At 40.5% G+C, this 23,987-nt stretch overlaps 2 protein-coding genes across 10 annotated transcripts in view; one reads left to right on the top strand and one right to left on the bottom strand.

Moving 5' to 3' along the window:
* Positions 1 to 17,870, bottom strand: part of TMX3 (thioredoxin related transmembrane protein 3) — a 59,699-nt gene extending 41,829 nt beyond the window's left edge. The window contains exons 1-6 of one of the 4 annotated variants that reach the window (XM_039523369.1): positions 17,163 to 17,870; positions 15,633 to 15,687; positions 9,673 to 9,712; positions 7,663 to 7,786; positions 5,317 to 5,362; positions 1,808 to 1,888 (exon numbers count right to left, since the gene is read on the bottom strand). In XM_039523369.1, coding sequence (XP_039379303.1) covers positions 1,808 to 1,888; positions 5,317 to 5,362; positions 7,663 to 7,786; positions 9,673 to 9,712; positions 15,633 to 15,687; positions 17,163 to 17,205 — 389 coding nt within the window. In that variant the 5' untranslated portion in view covers positions 17,206 to 17,870. Of the gene's footprint in view, positions 1 to 1,807; positions 1,889 to 5,316; positions 5,363 to 7,662; positions 7,787 to 9,668; positions 9,713 to 15,632; positions 15,688 to 17,162 lie in introns of those variants that run through there. The other 3 variants (XM_039523370.1, XM_039523366.1, XM_039523368.1) reach the window with 3 other exon arrangements.
* Positions 17,509 to 23,987, top strand: part of CCDC102B (coiled-coil domain containing 102B) — a 413,274-nt gene continuing 406,795 nt past the window's right edge. For 4 of the 6 annotated variants that reach the window (XM_039523358.1, XM_039523365.1, XM_039523363.1 and 1 more), the window contains exons 1-2: positions 17,509 to 17,764; positions 22,466 to 22,547. The gene's annotated coding sequence lies outside the window, so the exon portion shown is untranslated. Of the gene's footprint in view, positions 18,063 to 18,620; positions 18,748 to 22,465; positions 22,548 to 23,987 lie in introns of those variants that run through there. The other 2 variants (XM_039523359.1, XM_039523361.1) reach the window with 2 other exon arrangements.

Genomic DNA, 23,987 nt, shown 5'->3' with positions numbered 1-23,987 from the left:
GACTCTTACACTATTCAAAAACATTTCATTTTCATTTTATAATAAAAAACAAAACTGAGTGGCAGAATATGAGCTTCTACCTGGCATAGCCCATATGATTAGATATAGTGAAAGACCAACATACTTTTTTCAGAACTGCAGATATAATAAATCTGCAAACTGTATATGGTGGGGCATTTTTAAATCTCTCTCTGACACCTTAAGTAGTATCTGTTCCAAAACACAAGTGCAGCCTCAAGGATCTATTAACAGGCATTGCATCATTCTGTTCAGTGTAACTTGTTCAGTAATTAACTGCTAATGTTGCATCATTACTGAAATCAATGTTGAAATACATTACAAAACTTAATTAAGAAGTTTAAGAGCAATTGCATCAGAAAAACTCATGTTACATATTATCACCCTATAAAAACTCTTACAAGCAGGTCAGTATGGCCAAAATATAAATGAAAATAACTAAAAATGTATTCCTGTCTTATCATACTTAATTGTTTGAGAAATAATCACCCCAAGTCCACCTGAACTCTTTCAAGCCTTTACTAACAGAGTGATTTCTTCAGTAACTCCTTTCTTAATGTTGCAGTTATGTTGCTGAAAAATGTTACTTTAAGCGAAACGATATTAAGCGAATCTAATTTCCCCACAAGAATTAATGTAAATGGGGGAGTTAGGTCCCAAGGAAAAATTTTTTGCCAGAAAAAAGACTATATTTTAGGGGTTTAATTTAATTTAATATTCTACACAGCAATGATGATTGTGAAGCTTGGTTGAGGTGGTGGAGTAAGAGGGTGGGATATTTCCCAGGGAATGCCTTACTCTAAATGATGAACTAGCATTCGACTGAGCCCTCAATGGTTAACCCATTGTTGTTAATATAGCCTCAAATGCTACAAGGCAGCACGAATGGAGGGAAGAGACACAACAAAAAAGAACTAGATAAATTCATGGAGGATAGGTCCCTCAATGGCTATTAGCCAGGATAGGCAGGGATTGTGTCCCTAACCTCTGTTTGGAAGAAGCTGGGAATGGGTGACAGGAGATGGATCACTTGATGATTACCTGTTCTATTCATTCCCTCTGGGGAACCTGGCATTGGCCACTGTTGGAAGACAGGATACTGGGCTAGATGGACCTTTGGTCTGACCCAGTATGGCCATTCTTATGTTTTGTGAATACATTAAAACTTCCACTATGCAAAATTATAAAGGGGAAGTTACACGGCTTGCACTTAACACTCTCTCCTGTCCTCCAACCCTGACCTACACAAACACTTGTGTTAGCTAAAAAAACCAACACACAAATGAAAAACACTGCACTAAACTATGCCACAGACTTCCCTTCACTGAAATAAATAACTATTAAATCAGATGGGGTAAAGATTAGGTCTCCACTAACCAGGCTGTAGGAGGCAGCCAATACAAAAAAGTTTTGCAGAAATGCATGCAGAAAGATTGGCTTGCTACTGTCTTTACCGAGGAGTCCATTCACTGTTTAATACGTATTCCATTAATGAATGACCCCCCAACTCACCTTCCAGCATGGTTAGTGGAGGTATTTAATCTATTTCTGGGCTTAACTTGATTTTCTTTACAGTTCACATCTAATTCAATCTATAATAAATGAACAAGATTGATGCCACTGATTCTTGCAAAGTAATTGTAAGAATAAAAGACTACATTAATAGATCAAGCATCTTTCTGTCAAAGAAGCCCACTTTTTGGCTCTCCTCTGAAAAAATCAGATGAGGACAAACTCAATAAAACTATGTAAGTCACTGGTATCTTCAAAGAAGATTATAAATACTTACCCTGCTACTCTGTTAGCAAATTCAATTATATCATCTTTGGTTCTAGGTCCTCTATAGTTGTATGCCAAATCACCTTTTAAGCTGGAGGGGGAAAAAAACCCAAAATTCTGAGGAATTGCCATTTGTTTCATCATCGTTGTTCATAACTAAAATAAATCAGTTAGCTGCATAGGCAAAATCATAGCATCCCCATATTTCTAATATTCAATCATTAGTAAGTGCTGAGCAACTTTATTTTTCAATGCATTAGCCAAAAGAATCAAGCTTTAAATAGAAAAAATATAGTTCAGTGGTACAGTACAATATAATTAGAATGAGGGAGGAAAAAAAAAATCACACCACACTGTTTGCCTTCTGAAAATAAGTTCTGCTGTAGATGTTGGCTATTGTGCTTTCTAACGACAATACATTAGAAATACAAAAACTAGAGATTTGCTCTCAGACTATGAAAAAGAACTCAGCATTTAGACCCCATTATTAAATATTTAAAAATTCCATTTATTACTCCTTATCAAAAAAGCTTTAGGATACCCTTTTACTATTTGAAAAAAGCAAAATAGAAAGGCCAAATGAAAATGATATTCTGTTGTGATAATCTACAAAGGTTTCTTAAACCTCAACTCTCAGTTAGTCCTCCCCACAGTGAGGCAGACAAGAAACTCTAATATGTTACTGTATGTAATTGATGGGGGAGGATCTAACTTGCTTTTATTATCAGAAAAAAATATTCAAGTAGGATTTATGACAGTGAAGAATAACAGGATTTCCTTTGAAAGAGAATCCATCTGGGTCAGTTACATTATTTTTTGGTGTCCTTAAGATCAATTTTCTGAGCCTGAATATGTCATGAAAACAAAGTTTTTCACCTGCAGCTACAATATTTCAGTGGCATAATCCTTGGGAAATATAACTGAAGACAATCTAAACAGCAACAGTGGGATCTTTATGACAACCAAACATCTTTTGATAAGTCCAACACACATGGGTAAATAAAGAATTGCAAGTCCGACCATTTCCCAAATTTTCATTTTTAATAACTGCACTGGAAAAATTAGAGAAAAATACAGTTTTCTGTTTTTACTTTATACAGTTAATAGCACTCTGTGTACAGTCACTTTCACCTTTTACAGCAGTTAGTTTCCTTGGCTGTATGGGTCTATTCACACATAGCAAGGGCTCTACCAAATTCATGGTCCATTTTGGTCTATTTCATGATCATAGGATTTTTAAAATTGTAAATGTCATGATTCCAGCTATTTAAATCTGAAATTTTACAGTGTTGTAATTGTAGGGGTCCTGACCCCAAAAAAGGAATTGTAGGGGATTGCAAGGTTATTGTAGGGGGGTTGCAGTACTGCTACCCTTACTTCTGTGCTGCTGCTAGTGGCAGTGCTGCCTTCAGAGCTGGGCAGCTGGAGAGCGGGGACTGCTGGCTGGAAGCCCAGCTCTGAGGGGAGAGCTACTGGCAGCAGCAGCAGAGAAGTAAGGATGGCACAGTATGGTATTGCCAACCTTAATTCTGTGCTGCTGCTGGTGGGACACTGCCGTCAGAGCTGGGCATCCGGCCAGCAGCCCCCGCTCTCCGGCTGCCCAGCTCTGAAGATAGTGCAGAAGGGTGGCAAGACTGTGACCCCCCTAAAATAACCCTGTGACCCCCTGAAACTATCTTTTGGTCAGGACTCCCAAACTGAGAAACACTGGTCTGCCCTGTGAAATCTATATAGTATAGGGTAAAAGCACACAAAAGACCAGATTTCACGGTCCGTGACACCTTTTTTAGGCCCTAGACATAGCAATATGGGACAGAAAAGTCATTAAAAATGGGGAAATATAATCAGAAAGTCAAATACTGGCAGGGTGACTCATATATAGGTTTCATACCTGAAATTATGTTTAATAGGAATTTACTGGGTTTCAAGTACGTGATGTCCCTTTAAACAATATTTTATGAGACTATGGATTATTTATACTATTATACAAGCTTGTTTCAGCTTAAATAATACTCAATTTACTTATACCACCACTTTGTTTAACAGCTTAGTATTACAGAGAACCTTAAATGCAAATGAAAAATAATTTAAAAAAAAATATTATCCAGTTCAGCAGTGACTGATTCAAAACTGGCTCCAAAGTGAATTGTCATTTTCTTTTCCTGCTTCTTACTGGTATAAGCTGTTAAGATTTTTTTGTTTATATGTTTGTTTGTTGGGTTTTTGTTTTGTTTTTTCTCCCCCTTTCCCCCCTCCACCTTTACAAAGGAAAGTGAGTGGTAGTGAGGACTGATATATAAAAATATAATACAGGAAAGGTCAACTTACACTTAATTGTTGGATAACCTCAAACTCGTGTTGCCATGTTTCCATAAAACGTTATGGAGTGCAACATGTTTATGAACATGAATATGACGTAACTGGAATATGCTTTGTGCAAAAGATGTCTTGTAAGGTATCACTCCAAAGCTTATAATCTACTGAGTATGGTCATCCTATTTGTATGCATGTATCATTCTTGTATCTGAAGCTAGAAATATGAAGTATAACTCTGAGGTCCTATTGTAATTAAGCAAAGTGTGGGCCATTAATGGTGGGTTAGAATCTTGATGGCTCCCATTGACTGGGACAACTGGTTGTGGATCGTTTATTTACCTGCAAGTCTTCCTGTGTGCATGTGGGCCCGCCCATGGGTAATGAAGAATGTGGTCTTACAGTGACATGTGACCATGTCACCTGGTAATAAGATCCATCTTAAATCTGGTACTTTTCCATTTAGAAGGAGGGGGGGGGAGGACGGGACCCAGACAGACAAAAGATTCCTGCCTTGTGTCAAAGCTATAAAAGGGGGTGGAGGAGAACAAAGGAGGCTTCCAGTTATGAGAAAACCCCTAGTTTCCACCTAAGCTGTTTGCTGGAACTAACAAGGACTGTACCAGGGGAAAGGATTGGGCCCAGACTAGGAAGAAGTCTAGTCTGTGAAAGAAGCTTATTGGAACATCTGAGGATGAGATTTTACCTGTAAACAGTTTCTTAATTATTAGGCTTAGACGTGCGTGTTTTTGCTTTATTTTGCTTGATGACTTATTTTGTTCTGTCTGTTATCACTTGAAACCACTTAAATCCTACTTTTTGTACTCAATAAAATCACTTTTGTTTATTAGTAAAATCAGAGTAAGTGATTAATACCTGCAGGGAGCAAACAGCTGTGCATCTCTCTTTATCAGTGTTATAGAGGGCAGACAATTTATGAGTTTACCCTGTACAAGCTTTATACAGTGTAAAACAGATTTACTTGGGGCTTGGATCTCATTGGGAGCTGGATGTCTGGGTGCTGGAGATAGGTGAGCAGTTTTTGGTTAAAGTCTGCAGCCTTGGGGGTGTGGAGCAGATCTGGGTCTGTGTTGCAGCAGGCGTGTCTGGCTCAACAAGGCAGGGTTCTGGAGTCCCAAGGGGGTCTCTGTGACCAAACCCGTCACAGTGATATATAAAAATATAATACAGGAAAGGTCTACTTACAGCTTAATTGTTGGATAACCTCGAACTCCGAATTCAGAGGCAATGCCTGAAAGACACATTTGGTTATGTTTCTGTTTTCCTCTCATATATGCAAAAAAGGAATCACATGGTTTGTATAATAAATGCTTTTTAAACAAAAAGCAGATTGTTTTCTTTCAACATGCATATGTTATTTTTCTTACCTCAAAATCAGTTCCAATGATTTTTCAAAATTAATTTAATTAGTCATTTTATTCATTAAGTGAAAACATGTTACAGACTCAATATCATGAAAATGTAGTATACATGCACGCTAGTAGCATGTATATGTCAGCTAACACACAAAATACTAAAAAAAAAAAAGCCTAATAAAAGCATCCAGATCCTTTTATCCTATTATCAGTCTTAGCAGACAGATAATAAAGGCTTCTATTCCTTGGTGATCAGAGTAGTAAAGGAACACATAGACAGATTACATTATGACTTTTACTGGAAAGTCAGTCCCTGAACCTGCATTGCATAAGGAGATGGGAGTGGTGAGAAGAATGGGCCACAGCCATTACTCTATACACTGTAATAACAGCTGTAGTCAAGCTGAGTGGCCATGATGTTTAGTTGGAGCAAAAAACTGTTTCTTACCCTGATGACATTTATGTAACTAAAAAAAGTTAAATGCTATATTTCTTGCTTAAGGCGACACCTCTCTCAGAACCTTAAATCCACTCCTTCAAGGTGCTAGTATCTTGTCATATTATTTTGGAAGTTGGGAATACTTGTAACCTGTGTTAAGTTCACAACTCCAAATGTGCTGTAAACCTCCTAACTGAAACCATGCTGATGAAGAGTAGTAGTGAGACCAATATTTCCACTGTAATCTCTATAAACCAACAGCAACTAGTTAGTGATACAGAGTCCAACACAAATGCCATCCAGGATACTGTTGGGACTCAATGAACAGGAGTCCTGATTTGGATTTCTGGCAGACAGAGAAAGTGGTAGATTTTTTTAGGAAGGGGAAGGTCTGACGTCCTCTGCGCATCCTTGTGGAGAAAGATTTAAGGCGTGTTTTGTGAAGCATGTGTCACCTTAACTCAGCATTTCCTGGTTTTTGCACTGCCAGTGTCATTTTTGTCACAAATGAAATAAGTTAAAAGCACAGCCACATAAACGTGGCTAAATTTATGTATACAACATACAGGGCAATTAGTAGCAGTTCGACACATGCTACAGAGGAAAGGACCTATCTGAGCTGGGGGAAAATTCCTTCCCAAGCTCACATAGGGCAGTAAGTTAGACCCTGAGCATGTGAGCAAGTCAGCCAAGCACCTGATGGAGAAAATGCTCGGTGTCACTTCAGAGCCCTGGCCCTCCCACCCTCAACATCCCATCTACATTGCTTAGGCATACTTGAAAATCTAGCTTGGCGCCTATCTGCATCACAGGCTAAATTAACTTTGAAAACAGGACTTAGGAGCTCAAGGCACATAGGCACTCTTGAAAATTTTACCCCAAATCTCTATTCATCTGTGAAATTATTGCAGCTGGCAAACCCAGAAGTCTTTCGGAATCTAAACAGGTTTACTTCATTTTGGGACAGTCAGAGATGATTCCTGCAAAGGACCTGGTGTGTCTGCTTGTGGCAGGGCTGTTATTTCAAGACCTCTTTCACCATAAGGATGATGAGTTGTTGAGAGGTGAAACTGAACATTCTAGTCCTCTGTCCCTTTACCCCAACTGTAAAACCTGCAAAATGAATTGTGGTTCTACATGCAAGGTAGGATAGTCATTGCAAAGTCAAAGTTTTTGAGATACTAAGAGTCCTGTGGCACCTTATAGACTAACAGAAGTATTGGCGTATAAGCTTTCGTGGATGAATACCCATGTCGTCAGATACATGCTGTTGGAGTGCTTACCAAAACTGCATTAATTGATCAAGAGCAATATACTTGTAAAATGAATTAATAAAATCTGCTGTCCAGTGAGGCAGTGATTTCAACAAGAGGCTCCATAAATCAGATCAAGCACCTTATAAAGAAATGAAAGAAACTTATACCAAAGCTACCACTTTTCAGGGCTCTACCTTGTATGAGGTTACTCCTCTCTTCTTATTTGTTTTAAGTGTATAACGATCTGAGGTTTTGGTTGACGGGGGTAAACCATAGCAGCATGAGTTGAAAAGTCACATACACTGGGATATGATACATTCACATGTCTTGGTTACTTACTGCTACACTTAGCCAGCAGATCCTTCAAGACAAGTGAATTTGTTTATATGATACTATTAAAAAAAAAAAGACTAATTCTTCTGGTTGTTTAATTTTCAAAACTAGTTGACAACAAAACTATGCCTACACAACACATACTTACTAGAATAGGAAGTCGCATCCATCTTCCCAACTTTTACTGGAGACCCACTGTTTCTTATCTCTATAGCAACTTCATTCCACACAGGCTCCAATTTCTTGCAATGGCCACACCAAGGTGCATAGAACTGAGAACAAGTCAGAATTATGCCATTAAACAGAATCAGTGAACTCTGTACAAAAATGGAACTCTCAAGCCACACATTTGAAAAACCAATACAAGTTGCCAAACAGATAATCCTCTCTTGGTTTATAAGGACTTCTTCAAATTCAAGTTCTTCACTCCAGTTTTATGAGTAAACGGAACTTTCATGATTCAACAGTGCAGATCCAAAATGAGTACTTCTAGATGCTATATTAATGTAGAAATTCCTGTCCCAAAGATTATATAGGAAGATTGTTATTTAATTTATTTATTTAGGAAGAGACCTACTAGTAATTTATATTTCTCTTCAATGCGGTGCTCCTGTCTATGAAAAGTCACAGGACAGAAGCAGACTATGCAATCTTATTTTCTAAAAAAGTGTACGGGGGTGGGGAGGAAAAGTGTGGGGGGTAAGCATCACCTGGATATAATGTTTGATAGGTGAGTAGATTGATATCCGTATAAAGGAATCTGAGCTTATAACATCTCTATTGCCTGCCAGAGAAGCCTATCTGTTTGGTGGAAGTCTCAAAACAGGAAGCAGATTATCATGACTTCAGATTTCCAAAGGAAGCAGGGTGTTGAACACAAATGAGCAAATCTATTGTAACCATAAACATTTATGTTATAATATTTGTATTTAGTAGTGTGTAGTAGTTCCACAAACACAAACAGTGCCACCAAATGGTTAGGCGGGGACTTGGCAGAGCACCTGCCTTTTGAAAGCACAGGCCAGTCCTTCTGTGTCCCTGCCCCAAGGGTTTCCAGTCGTTCCCTTTAGCACAGAAACTTTGTTGAGATTGGGTCCTTGAATAGTTAAGGCCTTTTCCAGAAGGTGTCTCATCGACGTGAAGACTCCTGGGATGGTAATGCCCTTTCGGAGTGGGTAGGGGAGTCCAGGTCCATCTCTCCACTGGGCTGTTCCAGGGCACAGTGATGGGCAGCTACACATGACATGTTGGGGTGTTAAGCCACTGCCCTCCCCTGGACCACTTCCTACCCAGTCTCCTTTTGTTTCCTGAATAACTCACTATAATCAAGTCTCTGGCCTGCAATCTCAGTCACTTGCCTCTCCTCCATGAGTTTGCACAGGCCTGTGTTGCCAGATTCTAGGGAATGAGCTCCTGGGCATTATTTTGCCTGCAGAGCAGCCCTCTGCTCCCTCTGAACTGCTCTGCTCTCCTTTTTAGAGCACTGCCTCCAGCTTGTACAAGCTTAGCAGGTGTGGCCTGGGCCCAGAGCTGTTCCTTAACCCCTTGTTCTCTAGTGTGGGGTTTGTATATCCCAGCACATAGTGTGAACCAACTCCTATTTCCTTCAGAGCCAGGATGCAGCTGGGAGAATTCCTTCCATTCTTCTATCTACCAAGGACAATCCTACACTCATTGAAGTCAGTGCTGAAGGATCACAGGCCCAGGAAATCGATTTCCCAGTTAAGAAGGGGGTTGGTTTTGCCTTTGTGGAAGTTACTGATTCAGAAGATACTATATATAATTTGCCACTTATTTCTCAACAAATATGGTTAATATGAGCTATTTGGCAACTGTATTCAGCTTGTATAAACCTTACTTTGAATTCAACTTTTGGTTCTACATCTGTCTTAGAACTAGAGAATACTGAACATAACACAAGTATATTAGTAAAATAAATAATTTTAAACAATGAACATGATACAAGAGCTAAAATCTGAAGTACACGCATTAGCTCGTACAGCTATGGGGTAATTTATTTTCCTCTTTAAAAAAAAAAATAGTCCCTCCAATATCAGTTGTGTAGTATATAGTGGTTCTCTTATTTTTTTAAACAAAATTAATAGAAAGCTGTTAAGTTTCAACAAAGTGCGAATCTTAATACTTCTCACATACTCACAACTACAAGCCAAATGTCATCTTTACGATTGTCTTTAAACCTAGGGAAGGAAAAAAAAAAGCGCAGAATGTGACATGTCTATACACAAGCACACAAACACACTGTTTCTGAAGGAGGGGGACAAAGGGACCTGGTTAAGAGAAAAAGAAAAAGGAAGAGAAGAAGATCAAAGCAAAAATATGGCAAGCATATTAAGCCCATCAGCTTTTTACTATTAAAATTCCTTGTGTATTTCACACTGCAGTGTATAGTATTAGTCCATCAACACACTTTGCCACCAAGGAAAAAGAAAAAAAAAATCCCAGAACTACTGAAGTAAGAGTAAATGACTATAGGAAGAAATGGTTTGCCAATATGCAGATTTACACTATATAACAGGGTCAATGGTACAGTGGACTGGAGTCCGTTTTCAATCACTATAACATAACTTTCTACGGCACACACTACATTTAGCCTAATGCATTTCCCCAAAATACTACTTCAAATTAAACGGTAATTCAGCTCTTCCTCTTTTCCGGAGAGCTATAATTGCTAAGTAACATACACAACCAACAATAATGTGTACACTAAAATATCCTAAATTAACTTTCTAACTAGTTTTCAAACTCAGAGTGACCTTTATATTTGTTTGATCAATACTGTAAAAATCTTGCATGCTAAAGTTATCAGTCATTTTAACATAACCTCAACATTTACCAAGACTTTAATGTCAAAGAACACAAAGTTAAGATAGCGAACAATACTAATCTATATTTTCTGGCCTCTATTTAATGTTAGAATAATGACTGACAAGATAACACGTTGACTAGTTTTAACAGTATTGTAGAGTTTGCATTAAGTTGAATGTGAACTTGAAGTCTATTACATGGCTACCAAGGAAGTCCTTATGAAATACACATTATAAGGATAATTATAATCATTATAATAGGTTTAAAGAAGTACCTAACAAGATGAATTTTGTATGTATTTATGAGTCTATTTTTCTTGTGATTGCAATTAGATGACAATGAGAGCACTTACTGGAAAATTATTTGTGAACTGAACTACAGTTTATGATAGTGAGGACCTAATAGCATTCAGATCCAAAGGTAACACATTCATGCATTACATAGCTTCGTTACTGAAGTCTGCCAACATATCTCAGTTTTGGTTGGCAATGCCCTTGCTACCACAGCTTCAAGATTCTCCCAAGGAAAGATCACTAAATGAATCTAGTTGTGTAAAACACATTTGTTCTATGGCTTGTGTTAGGCAGAAGGTCAGACCAGATGACTGTAAAATCTGAGTCATAATGGTCTAGGGCAGGGATTGGCAACCTCTGGCACACAGTTCGCCAGGGTAAGCACCCTGGCGGGCCGGGCCAGTTTGTTTATCTGCCGCGGTGGCAGGTTCGCCATCCCAGGTCAATGGGAGTGGCGGGAAGCCGAAGCCAATACATCCCTCAGCCCACGGCGCCTCCCGCCACCCCCATTGGCCTGGGACAGCGATCCGTGGCCAATGGCAGCTGCGGTCCACCGAACCTGCCAATGCGGCAGGTAAACAAACTGGCCCGGCCCACCAGGGTGCTTACCCTGGCGAGCCGCGTGCCAGAGGTTGCCAAACCCTGGTCTAGGGGACAGATCACAAGCCTGCTAGGACCAAACTGGTGCAAGTAGTAAACCAGGGATGAACTTGGTCGTGAAATGCAAGTAAGTTGAGATTTTGTGATGGCTGTAGGCAAGCAATATGAGACCACCATAGTCACATACGACCTAGAACATGGTTTTATCTCATACACCTACAGAGAAAGAGGCTGAGTTACCTAACTCACTATACCACCTAGATTTCCCTCCTCTGACCTTTTATTTTTAAATAATCAAAAGAAACCTTAAAAGCAAGTTTCAAGAAGATAACTAAATGCTTGGGAGGAAAAAGAAAAAGATTCACCATTTGCTTGCTGAAGTGCTATCCTTTAGCTATATTTTGTCACAGCCATAATGTTATGGCTAAAATGCTTTATTTAGCCCACTGCTGAGATACACCTCTACCCCGATATAACGTCACCCGATATAATTCGGATATAATGCAGTAAAGCAGCGCTCCGGAGGGATGGGGCTGCGTGCTTCGGCAGATCAAATCAAGTTCGATATAACACAATTGCACCCAGAACACGGTAAAGTTTTTTGGCTTCCGAGGACAGTGTTATATTGAGGTAGAGGTGTATTGAAGCAAATGCATGTTCAAATGTCTGGAGGGGACTGGGGGAATTTAGTACAACCTGATCAGACAGTTTATTGAAAGAATCAAACATGAAACAAAGATGCTGACTCAGGATTTGAAATACCTGTTTACGTTAAAGAAGCTATATAAAAATGTTTGCAGGGTTTTTTTGGTTTTTTTAAGCTAGCAACACATGCCTTATCTACTCATTTTACTGAAAAACAATTTTACTATTGTTTGCACTGTAGAGTTATTGAAAGGTATACGGTAGGTGGATTCTATTGTCCCTTGTGCATTAAAAATATGTCGGCAACCTCTAATTATGAAATCTGAAACATTGGTCATGATGCAAGAAGCAGAAAGCAACAGTTTGATTTTCAGAACGCAGGTTCTGTTTGCAGTTAGAATATATTCTCTACAACTTGTAATCTGAGAATTTGATATAGAACCCACCCCTGCCCCCTCCAAAGCAGCTACTGACATTTTTCATATATATTTTACTTCATGCAACCAAAGCCTCTACTCATATAGAATATTAAGGCACATGGTCCAAGATGTGAATAAAAACCAGCAGATGGTAGGCTACAAAAAATCAAGCAAGTGGCCAGGAACAGGCTTCAATGCAATAAGCAAGTTTAATTTCCCATTCAGACCCTGGACTGCTACTCTCACACCCCCTTTTTTTTTTCTTTTTTAAGTACTGAATAACATCTTCACAAGAGATTGAACAGACAGGAAATTTCAAAAATATATTATAAATCATTTTAACTTATGTTACTATTAGCAATATTTATTTATGCTGTATTACTTTTTTTCCATTTCTCTCAGGTTGACCTGAAAAGAGCTCTGTGTAAGCTTGAAACCTTGTCTCTCTCTCACCAACAGAAGCTTGTCCAAAAAAGGTATTGCCTCATCCACCTCCTCACTCTAAAGAAAATCAAATGAGTTTCTCATTCAAGCTCTTAATGCTACACTATCTGAAGGGAAGTGTTTGTTGAGAAACAATTGATACCAATAGAATCTAAACAAGTATGTCAAATCAAGTTCTACAAAGCTTGTTTGCATAAAATTTAAGTCTTGAACCATATTTAAGTGTCCTTTTTACTTAGAGATGGACTGGCAAAAATATAAGGGCTGAAGTCTTATATTTTATATTCTTATCTTTGTCGGTTTTACATTATTTAAACTTAATTTAGTTTACATTTCTAAGAAAGAATCACGTTTAGTGATATATAAACTCCCCCTTGCCAAAGATACCTTTCATAAACATGCATGAAATTTGAAAGTGCATTTTAGAGAGTCCTTGGTAGAGATTATGGTAGATATTTAAAATTCATATTGTCACTTGTGTTAAGACTAAATTCCTGTGAGACAGTGCACATTCTCTGGAGCAGGTAGCAACGTTTCAAAATTAGTATTACTGACTGCTACTTCCAACACTAAACTTCATAAATCCCTAGTAAATACTATTACAAGCAGTGAGTGCTTGAATTAGGCAAAAGCAAAACATTATTTTAACCCAAGGTAAAAAGTGTTTCAAACTTTTTAAAAAGCCTTATTTATGAAGCAGCTACATAGTTGTTCCTGACCTGACACATAATAAACCAAATTTCAGCCCTGAGAGAATTTTTACAACCAAATTAAAATACTGTATTTTCAGGACCATGTAAATATCAACATAGCGTTATATATTCACGAATAACTCCATAATACCCAATTAAAGTTGTCATAGGACAGACAGCTGGATGTAAATCAAGCAGCAAAGTAGCATGTGCAACAGCCTGGTAATTTATTAAATTACAGCAGGGGTGGGTAACCTTTTTGGCCTCAGGGCCACATGTGGGTATGGAAATTGTATGATGGGCCATAAATGCTCATGAAATTGGGAGTTGTGGGGGCTGAAGGCTCAAGCTGGGAGTGCAGGCTCTGGAGTGTGGCTGGAGATGAGGAGTTTGGGGTGTAGGAGGGCGCTCTGGGCTGGGACTGAGGGGTTCAGAGGGGGATCAGAGGTTTGGGGTGCAGGAAGGGGTGCATGCTCCGGTTGGGGGTGCGGGCTCTAGGGTGGGGCTGGGAATGAGGGGTTTGGGGTGCAGGAGGGTGCTCCAGGCTGGGACCGAGGGGTTCAGAGGGCAGGAGGGGGATGGGGCACAGGAGGAGGTCAAGGGTGCAGGCTCCGAGTGGCACTTATCTCAAGAAGCTGCTGGAAGCAGTGCCATATCCCTCCTATGGCTCCTATGCAGAGGCACAGCCAGGTGACTCTGCACGCTGCCCCATCCGCCGGCGCCGCCCCTGCAGCTCCCATTGGCCACGGTTCCCAGCCAATGGGAGCTGCAGAACCAGCACTTGAGATGGGGGAAGTGTGCGGTGCCTCGTGGCTGCCCCTATGCATAGGAGCTGGAGGGGGGGACATGCCGCTGCTTCCGGGAGCCATGGCACGTGCAGAGTGGGGCAAGTCCCTGACCCCGCTCACCAATGGGAACTCAAGAGCCCTATTAAAAGGCCTGCCAGGCAGGATGCGATCCTCGGGCCATAGTTTGCCGACCCTGATCTACAGCCATTCGATAAATGTGTATGATAGAGAATCTAATATAGATAACAGGGATTGGGGAAATGGAGGTTACTGACATGCACATTTAGAGAACTTCCTACAGATGCTGTTTTTAGGCCACATGTACTTATTTTTTTAATACAAACTACTTAGCTGAAGAAAGAAGAATTTTATCAGCAAATACTCCTTTTTAAAGAAACTAGTACACTAAAGCAGAGTGATCTAACAGACTAGGAGTCTAGAGACCTAGTTTCTATTCCCACCTGTGCCACTGGCCTGCTGTGTCATTTCACCTGTTTCCCCTACCATCCTTTCTCTCTCTCTCACATAATGAGGATGTAAGATCTTTGGGATAAGGACCATTTATTACCATGTGTTTGTATAATACCTAGCTACCACAATGGGACCGCTATGAACTACTATAATTCAAATCAATAAAAACAATACCAAGCTTTCATCCATCTTCTACTTTCATAAACCTTTGCGGTAGATGCACTAGTACCTGCTGCTGGACTTTTGACAGAAACTAAAAAATGTTTACCCTTCATACCTTCCAGTTATTTATAAGATATGCCACAGATTTGTGGCCCCATAACAGCACTTGTTTGATAAAGAACCATAACATACACAATTGGACAACTCATAGCTTATTAAAATAAGTTTCCACAGGCTCTGAACTAGAAGTTGTCAACACTTTCAAATACAGATATTTGCACAATCCACTAAAGGCTTGCAGATGCTGTAGGAAACTTCTACTAAAAACATAGAAATCAAGCAGTGCTTTCCTTTAGGAGCTGTTTCACAAAAATTCTCTAGTTATGAAAATGTGCTTCTTCCTCACTCCAACCCTTGACCAGATTTGAACATACTGCCATAGTTAGAAACATGAGAGGAAAAAGCATGTTTATTACTGTGTCTGTTTAGTCCCTTATTCTTCAGTCTTCCAAACTGGTGATCCCTATTCACAGCCTCTTAAAACAACACACAGCCTTTGCAAACTAAGCCATGCTCACTGTGCTTCAACTTACTAGTTATGAGGTGGTAATATACAAACCACATCCTTTTCTTTCATGCATTTCAGGGTTGCTACTAGAGAAAGAAACAAGACGTATTCAGCATTTTCGGCTGAGTAATACCACAGAGCACCTCCATGAAAACAAACAAAGAAATACCTAGACACAATTTCACATCACAATAAAATAGGAGTACTTACGAGTCATCTAACTCTTCCACAGGAGCTGCATCTAAAGTCAAGACAAGTGCAGCAGCTGTCGGGAAAAGGCAAGAGGGGAGGAAAGGTAATAAGTAGGTTGCAGGACAAGGTAATGGCGTTTACCCTGATTAATTCATTGTCACTAATGTCCCCTCCAATTGATCCCCTCACCCATTACATTCTATCATAGGGACACACTGCAGGCCCCTCTAATGTGCCCCATACTTATGAAAATAATCTAGTGCAGTGTTTTTCAAAGTTCTGGTCATAACCCAGTACTGGGTCGCCTTGCTTGGCACCCAGGGACCCAAGTGGTTCTGGTCTGCACCACCAATCAGGACGTTAAAAGTACTATTGGCGATGCTGCCCAGCTAAGGGATGCTAGTGCCTTCCTGTTCCAATGCCATGCTGCGCCCCGGAAGCGGCTAGCAGCGGGTCCGGCTCTGCATGCTGCCCCTGCCCTGATCACCAGCTCCATGCTCTCATTGGCCAGGAACCAGGCGATAGGAGCTGGGGGGTTGCCTGCAGGCAAGAGCCATGAGGAGCCACTTGCGCGCCTCCGCCTAGGAGCTAAACCTGCTGCTGGCCACTTCCAGGGCTTAATGCGGTCCACAGTGCCAGGACAGGTGGGAAGCCTGCCTCTGCATCCCTACTGTGCCATTGACAAAGAGCCACAACTCATTGCTCCAGCCCTGAGCCCCCCCAAACCCGGAACCCCTTTCTGCACCCCAAACTCCTCATTCCTGGCCCCATCCGAGAGTCTGCACCCCCAGCCCAGAGCCCTGACCCCCTCCTGCAACCCAACTGCCTGCCCTAGCCCTGAGCGCCTCCCCCCCCCCCACACACAGAGCAAACCCCTCATCCCTGGCCCCACATCAGAGCCTGCACCCCCAGGCCAGAACCCTGACCCCCTCCCATACCCCAATCCCTTACCCCAGCCCTAAAGTCCACCCCCAAACCTGGAGCTCCCCCACACCTCAAACGCCTCATCCCCAGCCCAGAGCCCACCACGCACTCTGAACCCCTCATTCCTGGCCCCACGCCGCAGTCCTCACCCCCACACCCCAACCCTCTGCCCCAGCCCTCCCGCACCCCAAACCCCTCACCCCCAGCTTCGTTGGGTCACAGGCATCCCTCCTCCCCCCATCCCGGGAAAAAAAAAGTTTGAAAACCATCGCTCTAGTGAATTTAGCCAGTCTGCTTTGCATCATGCTTTTATTTGGAGGGTCTTGGCCCCGTCTCCGCCCCAACAGACCCACACCCCGATTCTCTCCCCTTTCATCCCTCAGCCTTCCCGCCGGCCAGAAGCTTTGGGGCAATGACTCCCCCCCCCAAACCTCGTCCTCCGCCCCCCCCCAACAATCCTCCCTTCCCCCCTTTCCTAACATCCGCTCCCGCAAAGACCCCCCCATTTCCTTCCCCCCCCTCGACGCCCCATCTCGCCCCCTCCGCGCACGCGCGTCCCTGTCCCTGCTCCCTCCCCCCGCTGGGGGGCCGCAGAGTCGGGGAATGACGCGCCCCCGGGTTTACCTGCTGCCCAGAGGAGCCGGCACCGCCCGCTCGCCGCGGCCATGTTGACAGGAGGACTCGGAAAGCAGCACAACTTCCGGCCGGCGGGGGAAAGCTAACCTCACGCGGGCCCCGGCAGACGCCCCCCGCGCAAGCGCAGAGAGGACGGAGGGGCGGGCGCCGCTGGAGCGTTAGGGGGAGAGAGGCGGCTGCCAGGGCCTCAGGCCACGCCCCCTCAGAGCCTGTTCTCCTCCGAACGCCCGGCGCGAGCCCGGTCCTGCTGGCCGCTGTGCTGTCCCTCGCGCTCTGCCCGCCGGCTCGTGGAGCCGAGCGGAGAACGAACGAACGCGCGCGCGCTCTGGGTTCTCACTGCATTGTCCCAGCAGCAGCACTGCTCCCTGCTGTGAGGGTTTGGTTTTAGACACCACAGTGGAGTTTGTATTAGTTAAAAAAAGCACTTCACTGAGACTTCTTTACAAAGAAAAGTCAGACCCCATGGTGGGTAGGCCTGTTGGAGAAAGGAGATGAAACTTTTCTGTCCAAGAGAGCACGGATGCCCAACTTTACAGGGCAAAGTGGGCTCCAGCAAAAAGGGGAAGCTGTGGCACAGTACGTCTCAAACTGTGAGTGTTGTGACCCTGTTTTAATGGAGTCACCAGGGCCAGTGTTAGATTCACTGAGCCCAGGGCTGAAGCCACCCCTGAGTGACATAAGTTAGACTGACCTAACCACGGATGTGAAGAGCTTTTCCCACCAACAGCTGTGGCTGCTTCTTGGGGGTGGATTAAGTAAAGGAGAGAGCTCTCTCCCCTCATTTTAGAGTGGCTGCAATAGATAGTAGCTGCTCTGCTGTAAACATCCCTGCACCTGTGCTGCTGTAAGCTCTCTGTCTAGTGCACCTTAGAGGGTGGACTTACTGTGGTAAGTATCTATGCTACAGCTGCAGGGCTTCAGCTGTACTGCTGTAGCATGAACATAAGAATGGCCCTACTGCATCAGACCAAAGGTCCATGTAGCCCAGAATCCCATCTTCCAACAGTGGCCAATGACAGATGCCCAGGAGGGGATGAACAGAACAGGTAATCATCAAGTGATCCATCTCCTTTTGCCCATTCCCAGCTTCTGGCAAACAGCCTAAGTCTTTGTTGCTCTTGGCCTCGTTTAACTATTCCAATGACAATTCACAAACCAGAGAAAAATATATCTTGCTCTTTTATTTATGTTTATCCTGGCATATTAACAGGAGTAAAACGCAGGAAACTTACTGTCATTACACAGAGAATAGCATATGCTGTGCTAGACCCCTGTTCTAAAATCTCAAAGAACTCCTAAATCTATTAATACCTCCCTGCAACTGACTCTTCATGGCCTTTTATCAGGCCCATATCAGGTGCTCATTATTCAGTTAACTGCTTAGATAGGCTTGTTCCCTTTTAAATGTGCTCCACATAGTTGGCCTTAAAGGACCTAGCAACCTAGTGACAATATATTTTTAAACAATGCTGTAATTGACTGGTTGCCACTGGTACTTTAAATATAAAACTAAAACATAATTTGTATTGTTTCTCTACAAGGAGACAGGGAGTGGAAAACATTATCCAGAGAGGTATAAAGTTGATTAAAAATTGTACAAATACTGAGGAAAAAGTAACCTGGCATGTTCATGGCTTAAGTTAGGAATATGCATATTTAAATCTAGTATTAAACAAAAGGTTAGATTGTTGTTTAGGTTGACTATGTTCCAGATTAAGCAAATAAAGGGAACCAGAGCTATATATTTGGTACAGCTGACAAACTTTTTCTGCAGTGTTAGCACCCAATGAAACATGACTCAAAATCAACATTGCATACTTCTGTCAATTGAAATTACAACACTATCTAATAAATGGGAAAACTCCTAGGGGATTAACTTTCAAAACAATACCCTACGGTTATGACAAATAATAAATCTGATATTGCTTCAGGGGTTTTTGACTTTCTCTCCTGAGGAATGTTTAGACTGAAGAACTCAGTGGAGCTGTCTTAATCATATCTGTGGTAATTAAGTGGTGTAAGGGAGCATTTTTTATTTGTTCTAAGAATAAGAAATTTGTCTTTTTCTTTCTTTTGTGTAGCTTTCTGTCTGCTCATCTAGGATCTCAGATTTAATAGCTCTCATGGAATCCAATTCTGAAAATACTTAAGCATGTGTATAACTTTACTCATATGAGTAGTCCCATTGACTTCAATAAGACTATGCGCATGAGTTAATTAGCCTTTTCAGGATCAGATGTATATATATTTTTAGATGGGTCGACCAGAACTGTGTGCAGTTTTCAAATTGTGGGTGTACCATGGCATTATATAGTTGCATTATGATATTTTCTGTCTTATTATCTATCCCTTTCCTAATGATTCCCAACATTCTGTTAGATTTTTTGACTGCCACTGCACATTGAGCAGATGTTTTCAGGGAGCTTTTCCAAGATCTCATTCTTGAGTGGGAACAGCTAATTTAGACCCCATCATTTGGTTTATATAGTTGGGATTATGTTTTCCAATGTGCATTACTTTGGATTTATCAACATTGAATTTCATTTGTAATTTTGTTGCCCAGTTTTTTGAGATCCCTTTGTAACTCTTTGCAGTCTGCTCTGGATTTAACTATCTTCAATAGTTTTGTACCATCTGAAAACTCTACTACCTCACCATTTACCCCTTTTTCCAGGTCGTTTATAAATATGTTGAACAACACTGGTCCCAGTACAGATCCCTCTAGAACCCTGCTATTTATCTCTCTTTACTGTGAAAACTGACCATTTATTCCTGTCCTTTGTTTCCTGTATTTTAACCAGTTACTGATCCATGAGAGGACCTTTCCTTTTACCCCACGACTGCTTATTTTGCTAAGAGCCTTTGGTGAGGGACCTTCTCAAAAGTTTTTGAAAGTCCAAGTAAACTGGATAATCTTTGTCCACACATTTGTTGACCTCATGAAAGAATTCGAATAGATTGAGGCATGGCTTCTCTTTACAAAAGCCAACAAAAGTTGACTCTTCCTTAACAAATCATGTTCATCACTGTGTCTGATATTTCTGTTCCTTACTGTAGTTTCAACCAATTTGCCTGGTACTAAAGTTAGGCTTACTGGTCTGTAATTGCCTCTGGAGCCTTTTTAAAATATGGCATTACATTAGCTATCCTCCAGTCATCTGGTATAGAGGCTGTTTTAAGTGATGCATTTTATACCACAATTAGTGATTCTACAATTTCATATTTGAGTTTGTTTAGAACTCTTGAATGAATGCCATCTGATCCTGGTAACTTATTATTTAAGTTATCTATTTGTTCCAAAACCTCCTCTATCAACACCCGAATCTGGGACAGTTCAAGTATGGGAATCTCCCTCATGTCCTCTGCAGAGAAAACCAATGCAAAGAATTCATTTAGCTTCTCCACAATGGCCTTGTCTTCCTTGAGTGTTCCTTTAGTGCCTTGATCATCCAATGGTACCACTGATCATTTGGCAGAGCTCCTCCTGTTTCTGATGTACTTAAAAAAAATTGTCATTAGTTTTTGTGCCTTTAACTGGTTGCTCTTCAAATTTTCTTTTCGCTTACCTCGTTATACTTTTGCACTTGACTTGTCAGAGTTTATGCTCCTTTCTATTTTCCTCAGCAGGATTTGACTTCCAATTTTTAAAGGATCCCTTTTTGCCTCTAACTGCCTCTTTGTCTTTGTCGGTTAAACATGGTGGCATTTTTTTGTCCTCTTGCTATTTTTATTTTATTTGGGGTATACATTTAATTTGAGCCTCTAAGGTGTTTTTAAAAAGTTTCTATGCAGCTTTCAGGCTTTTACTCTTGTGACTGTTCCTTTTTAATTTCCATTTAACTAGCTTCCTCATTTTTGTATAGTTCCCCTTTTTGAAGTTTTGTGGTGGGCTTCTTTGGTATTTTCCCCTGCAAAAGGATATTAAATTTAATGACATTATGGTTTCTGTTACCAAGTGATTCAGCTATATTCACCATTTGGACCAGATCCTGTGCACCACTTAGAACTATATCAAGAATTGTCTCTTGTGGGTTACAGAACTAGCTGCTGCAAGAAGCAGTCATGAAAGGTGTCTAAGAATTTTGTGTCTGCATCCAATCCTGAGATGACATGTACCCAGTCCATATGGGGATAGTTGAAATCCCTCATTATTACTGAATTTTCTATGTTTATAGTCTCTTTAATCTCCCTGAGCATTTCATAATCACCATCACCATCCTGGTCAGGTGGCTGGATATATATTCCTACTGCTATACTCTGATTATTCAAATATAGAATTTCTATCCATGGAGATTCTTTGGTACAGTTTGTAGTATTGTAACTGAGAGCAGAATTTGGTCCATTTTCTCTTCTGTTGCCATTTTACCTCTCTTTATAACATAAATGTTTAAGCTGTTTTAATTTGCAAGCCTTTTTATATTACTTCTTCATTCCTTATACTAAAGGGACATCTTGTGGCCATGGGTATATTTACAAAATGTCATTTTCCTTTTTCCTTCTGTGTTTCCATTGTTAAAGATTCCTTCCATTGATAAATTATCACTTATATTTTATGCTTTCGAAAATATTCTCTATAACTATAGTACTTAAAACTTACATGCATAATCTTTTGATACAAACAAGCGTGCAGTGGATATAGATGCTCTTACTTTTGTTCATGAGTTGAATTTTTTATCTCACTTCCTTTCTCCTAAGAAAGAAAGAAAGATGGACATTTTTAGAACTGGCTAAATATAGTGAAAATAGTTTTTCAACATGTCGTGCAACATTTGTCATTAGTTTGTTTGCATGTGTTTTTGCATCTCCAGGTTTCTGATTTTTCACAATTTTAATAGACTGGAAATCATTGTGACTCCAAAAAACAGTTTTGTATACATATCCACACACATGAAATGCCAAAAGATCAAGATTTGCACTTGGTAAATTTTTAAAGGAAAAGGGGGTCAGACTTGCTAAAGCTCACCGTGCCTACAGTAATAAGCACAGGGTTAGGGGACAAAAAGTCCTGATTTATTTTCACTGCTACCATAAAAGGGCTTCAATAACAAAATGCACTTATTTAGCACTTTATAAGCATTATTTAATTATACATTACAAAACCCCTAGAAGGTAAGTAAATATAATTGCAGAGAGATGGGAGAGAGAGATGTTAAATGGGATGCTCAAAGACACACAGCAACCCAGTGTCAGAACCAGGATTGGAACCAAAGTCTCCTAACCCTTAGTTTAATAGTGAATTGATTAGATTACAAGGTCAGGCATGTAAGTAATTTATCTTTTCTGTACCTCAGGTTTTCCATGTGTAGAATGTGCCAATGTTATATGTATATATCTGGAAATATACTGATTTAAGATGCCTGGAACAGTATGTTGGTAAGTATGATCCCTAACTCAGTAAGTTGAAGTGAGAGGCCAAGGCAGTCAGCAACCAGCATTATTGTAGCCAGCATCACAAGATATTTACGTGTCAGATGCTGTAAAGATTTGTAAATCCATTCATGCTTCAACCACCATTCCACAGGACATGCGTCCATGCCCATGACAGGTTTTGATCCAAAGAAGTGCAGACCTACACATGTTCATTTTCATCATCTGAGTCAGATGCCACCAGCAGAAGGTTGATTTTCTTTTTTGGTGGTTCAGGTACTGTAGTTTCCGCATCGGAGTGTTGCTCTTTTAAGACTTCTGAAAGAATGATCCACACCTTGTCTGTCTCAGATTTTGGAAGTCACTTCAGATTCATAAACCTTGGGTTGAGTTCTGTAGCTATCTTTAGAAATCTCACAGTGGTACCTTCTTTGTGTTTTGTGAAATCTGCACTGAAAATGTTCTTAAAATGAACATATATTCACAATTTTAATAGACTTTTTTTAGTAATCTAAATTCACAATTTTAATAATTCTGGGTCATCATCTGAGACTGCTGAAACATGAAATATATAGCAGAATGCAGGTAAAACAGCAGGGGACATACAATTCTCCCCCCAAGGAGTTCAGTCAGACATTTAATGAATGCATTATTTTTTTAATGAGCATCATCGGCATGAAAGCATGTTCTCTGGAATGATGGCCGAAGCATGAAGGGGCATACAAATGTTTAGCATATCTGGCACGTAAATACCTTGCAATGCCGGCTACAAAAGTGCCATGTGAACACCTGTTCTCACTTTCATTTGACATGGTAAATAAGAAGCAGGCAGCATTATCTCCCGTAAATGTAAATAAACTTGTATGTCTTAGCAATTGACTGAACAAGAAATAGGACTAAGTGGACTTATAGGCTCTAAAGTTTTACATTGTTTTGTTTTTGAGTGGAGTTATGTAACAAAAAAAAATCTCTTTGTAAATTGCACTTTCATGTATGAGGTGAATTGAAAACTATTTCTTTTGTTTGTCATTTTTACAGTGCAAATATTTGTAATCAAAATAATAATATAAAGTGAGCAGTGTACACTCTCTATTCTGTGTTGTAATTTAAATCAATACATATGAAAAAATGTAGAAAAACATCCAAAAATATTTAATAAATTTCAACTGGTATTCTATTGCTTAAAAGTGTGATTAAAACTGATTAATCATGATTAATTTTTTGAGTTAATCGTGTCAGTTCACTGTGATTACTCGACAGCCCTAGTATTTTGTACTAAAGATATTTTTTTCAAACCCTGATTTAACAGCTGAAATTAATATTATTAACTTAAATATGGAAATATTTGTATTTAACATGCTATTTTCTATTCATACTTAACAGTAAAGAGGTGTAAATTGTATTTTAGATACTGCTCTTTGTGAAGTCTGTTCCTGATTTTAAACT

This window comes from Mauremys reevesii, linkage group 2 (assembly GCF_016161935.1).
Source record: "Mauremys reevesii isolate NIE-2019 linkage group 2, ASM1616193v1, whole genome shotgun sequence".
In the NCBI taxonomy this organism is placed as follows: domain Eukaryota; kingdom Metazoa; phylum Chordata; order Testudines; family Geoemydidae; genus Mauremys; species Mauremys reevesii.
This window is presented reverse-complemented; position numbering and strand designations above follow the sequence as displayed.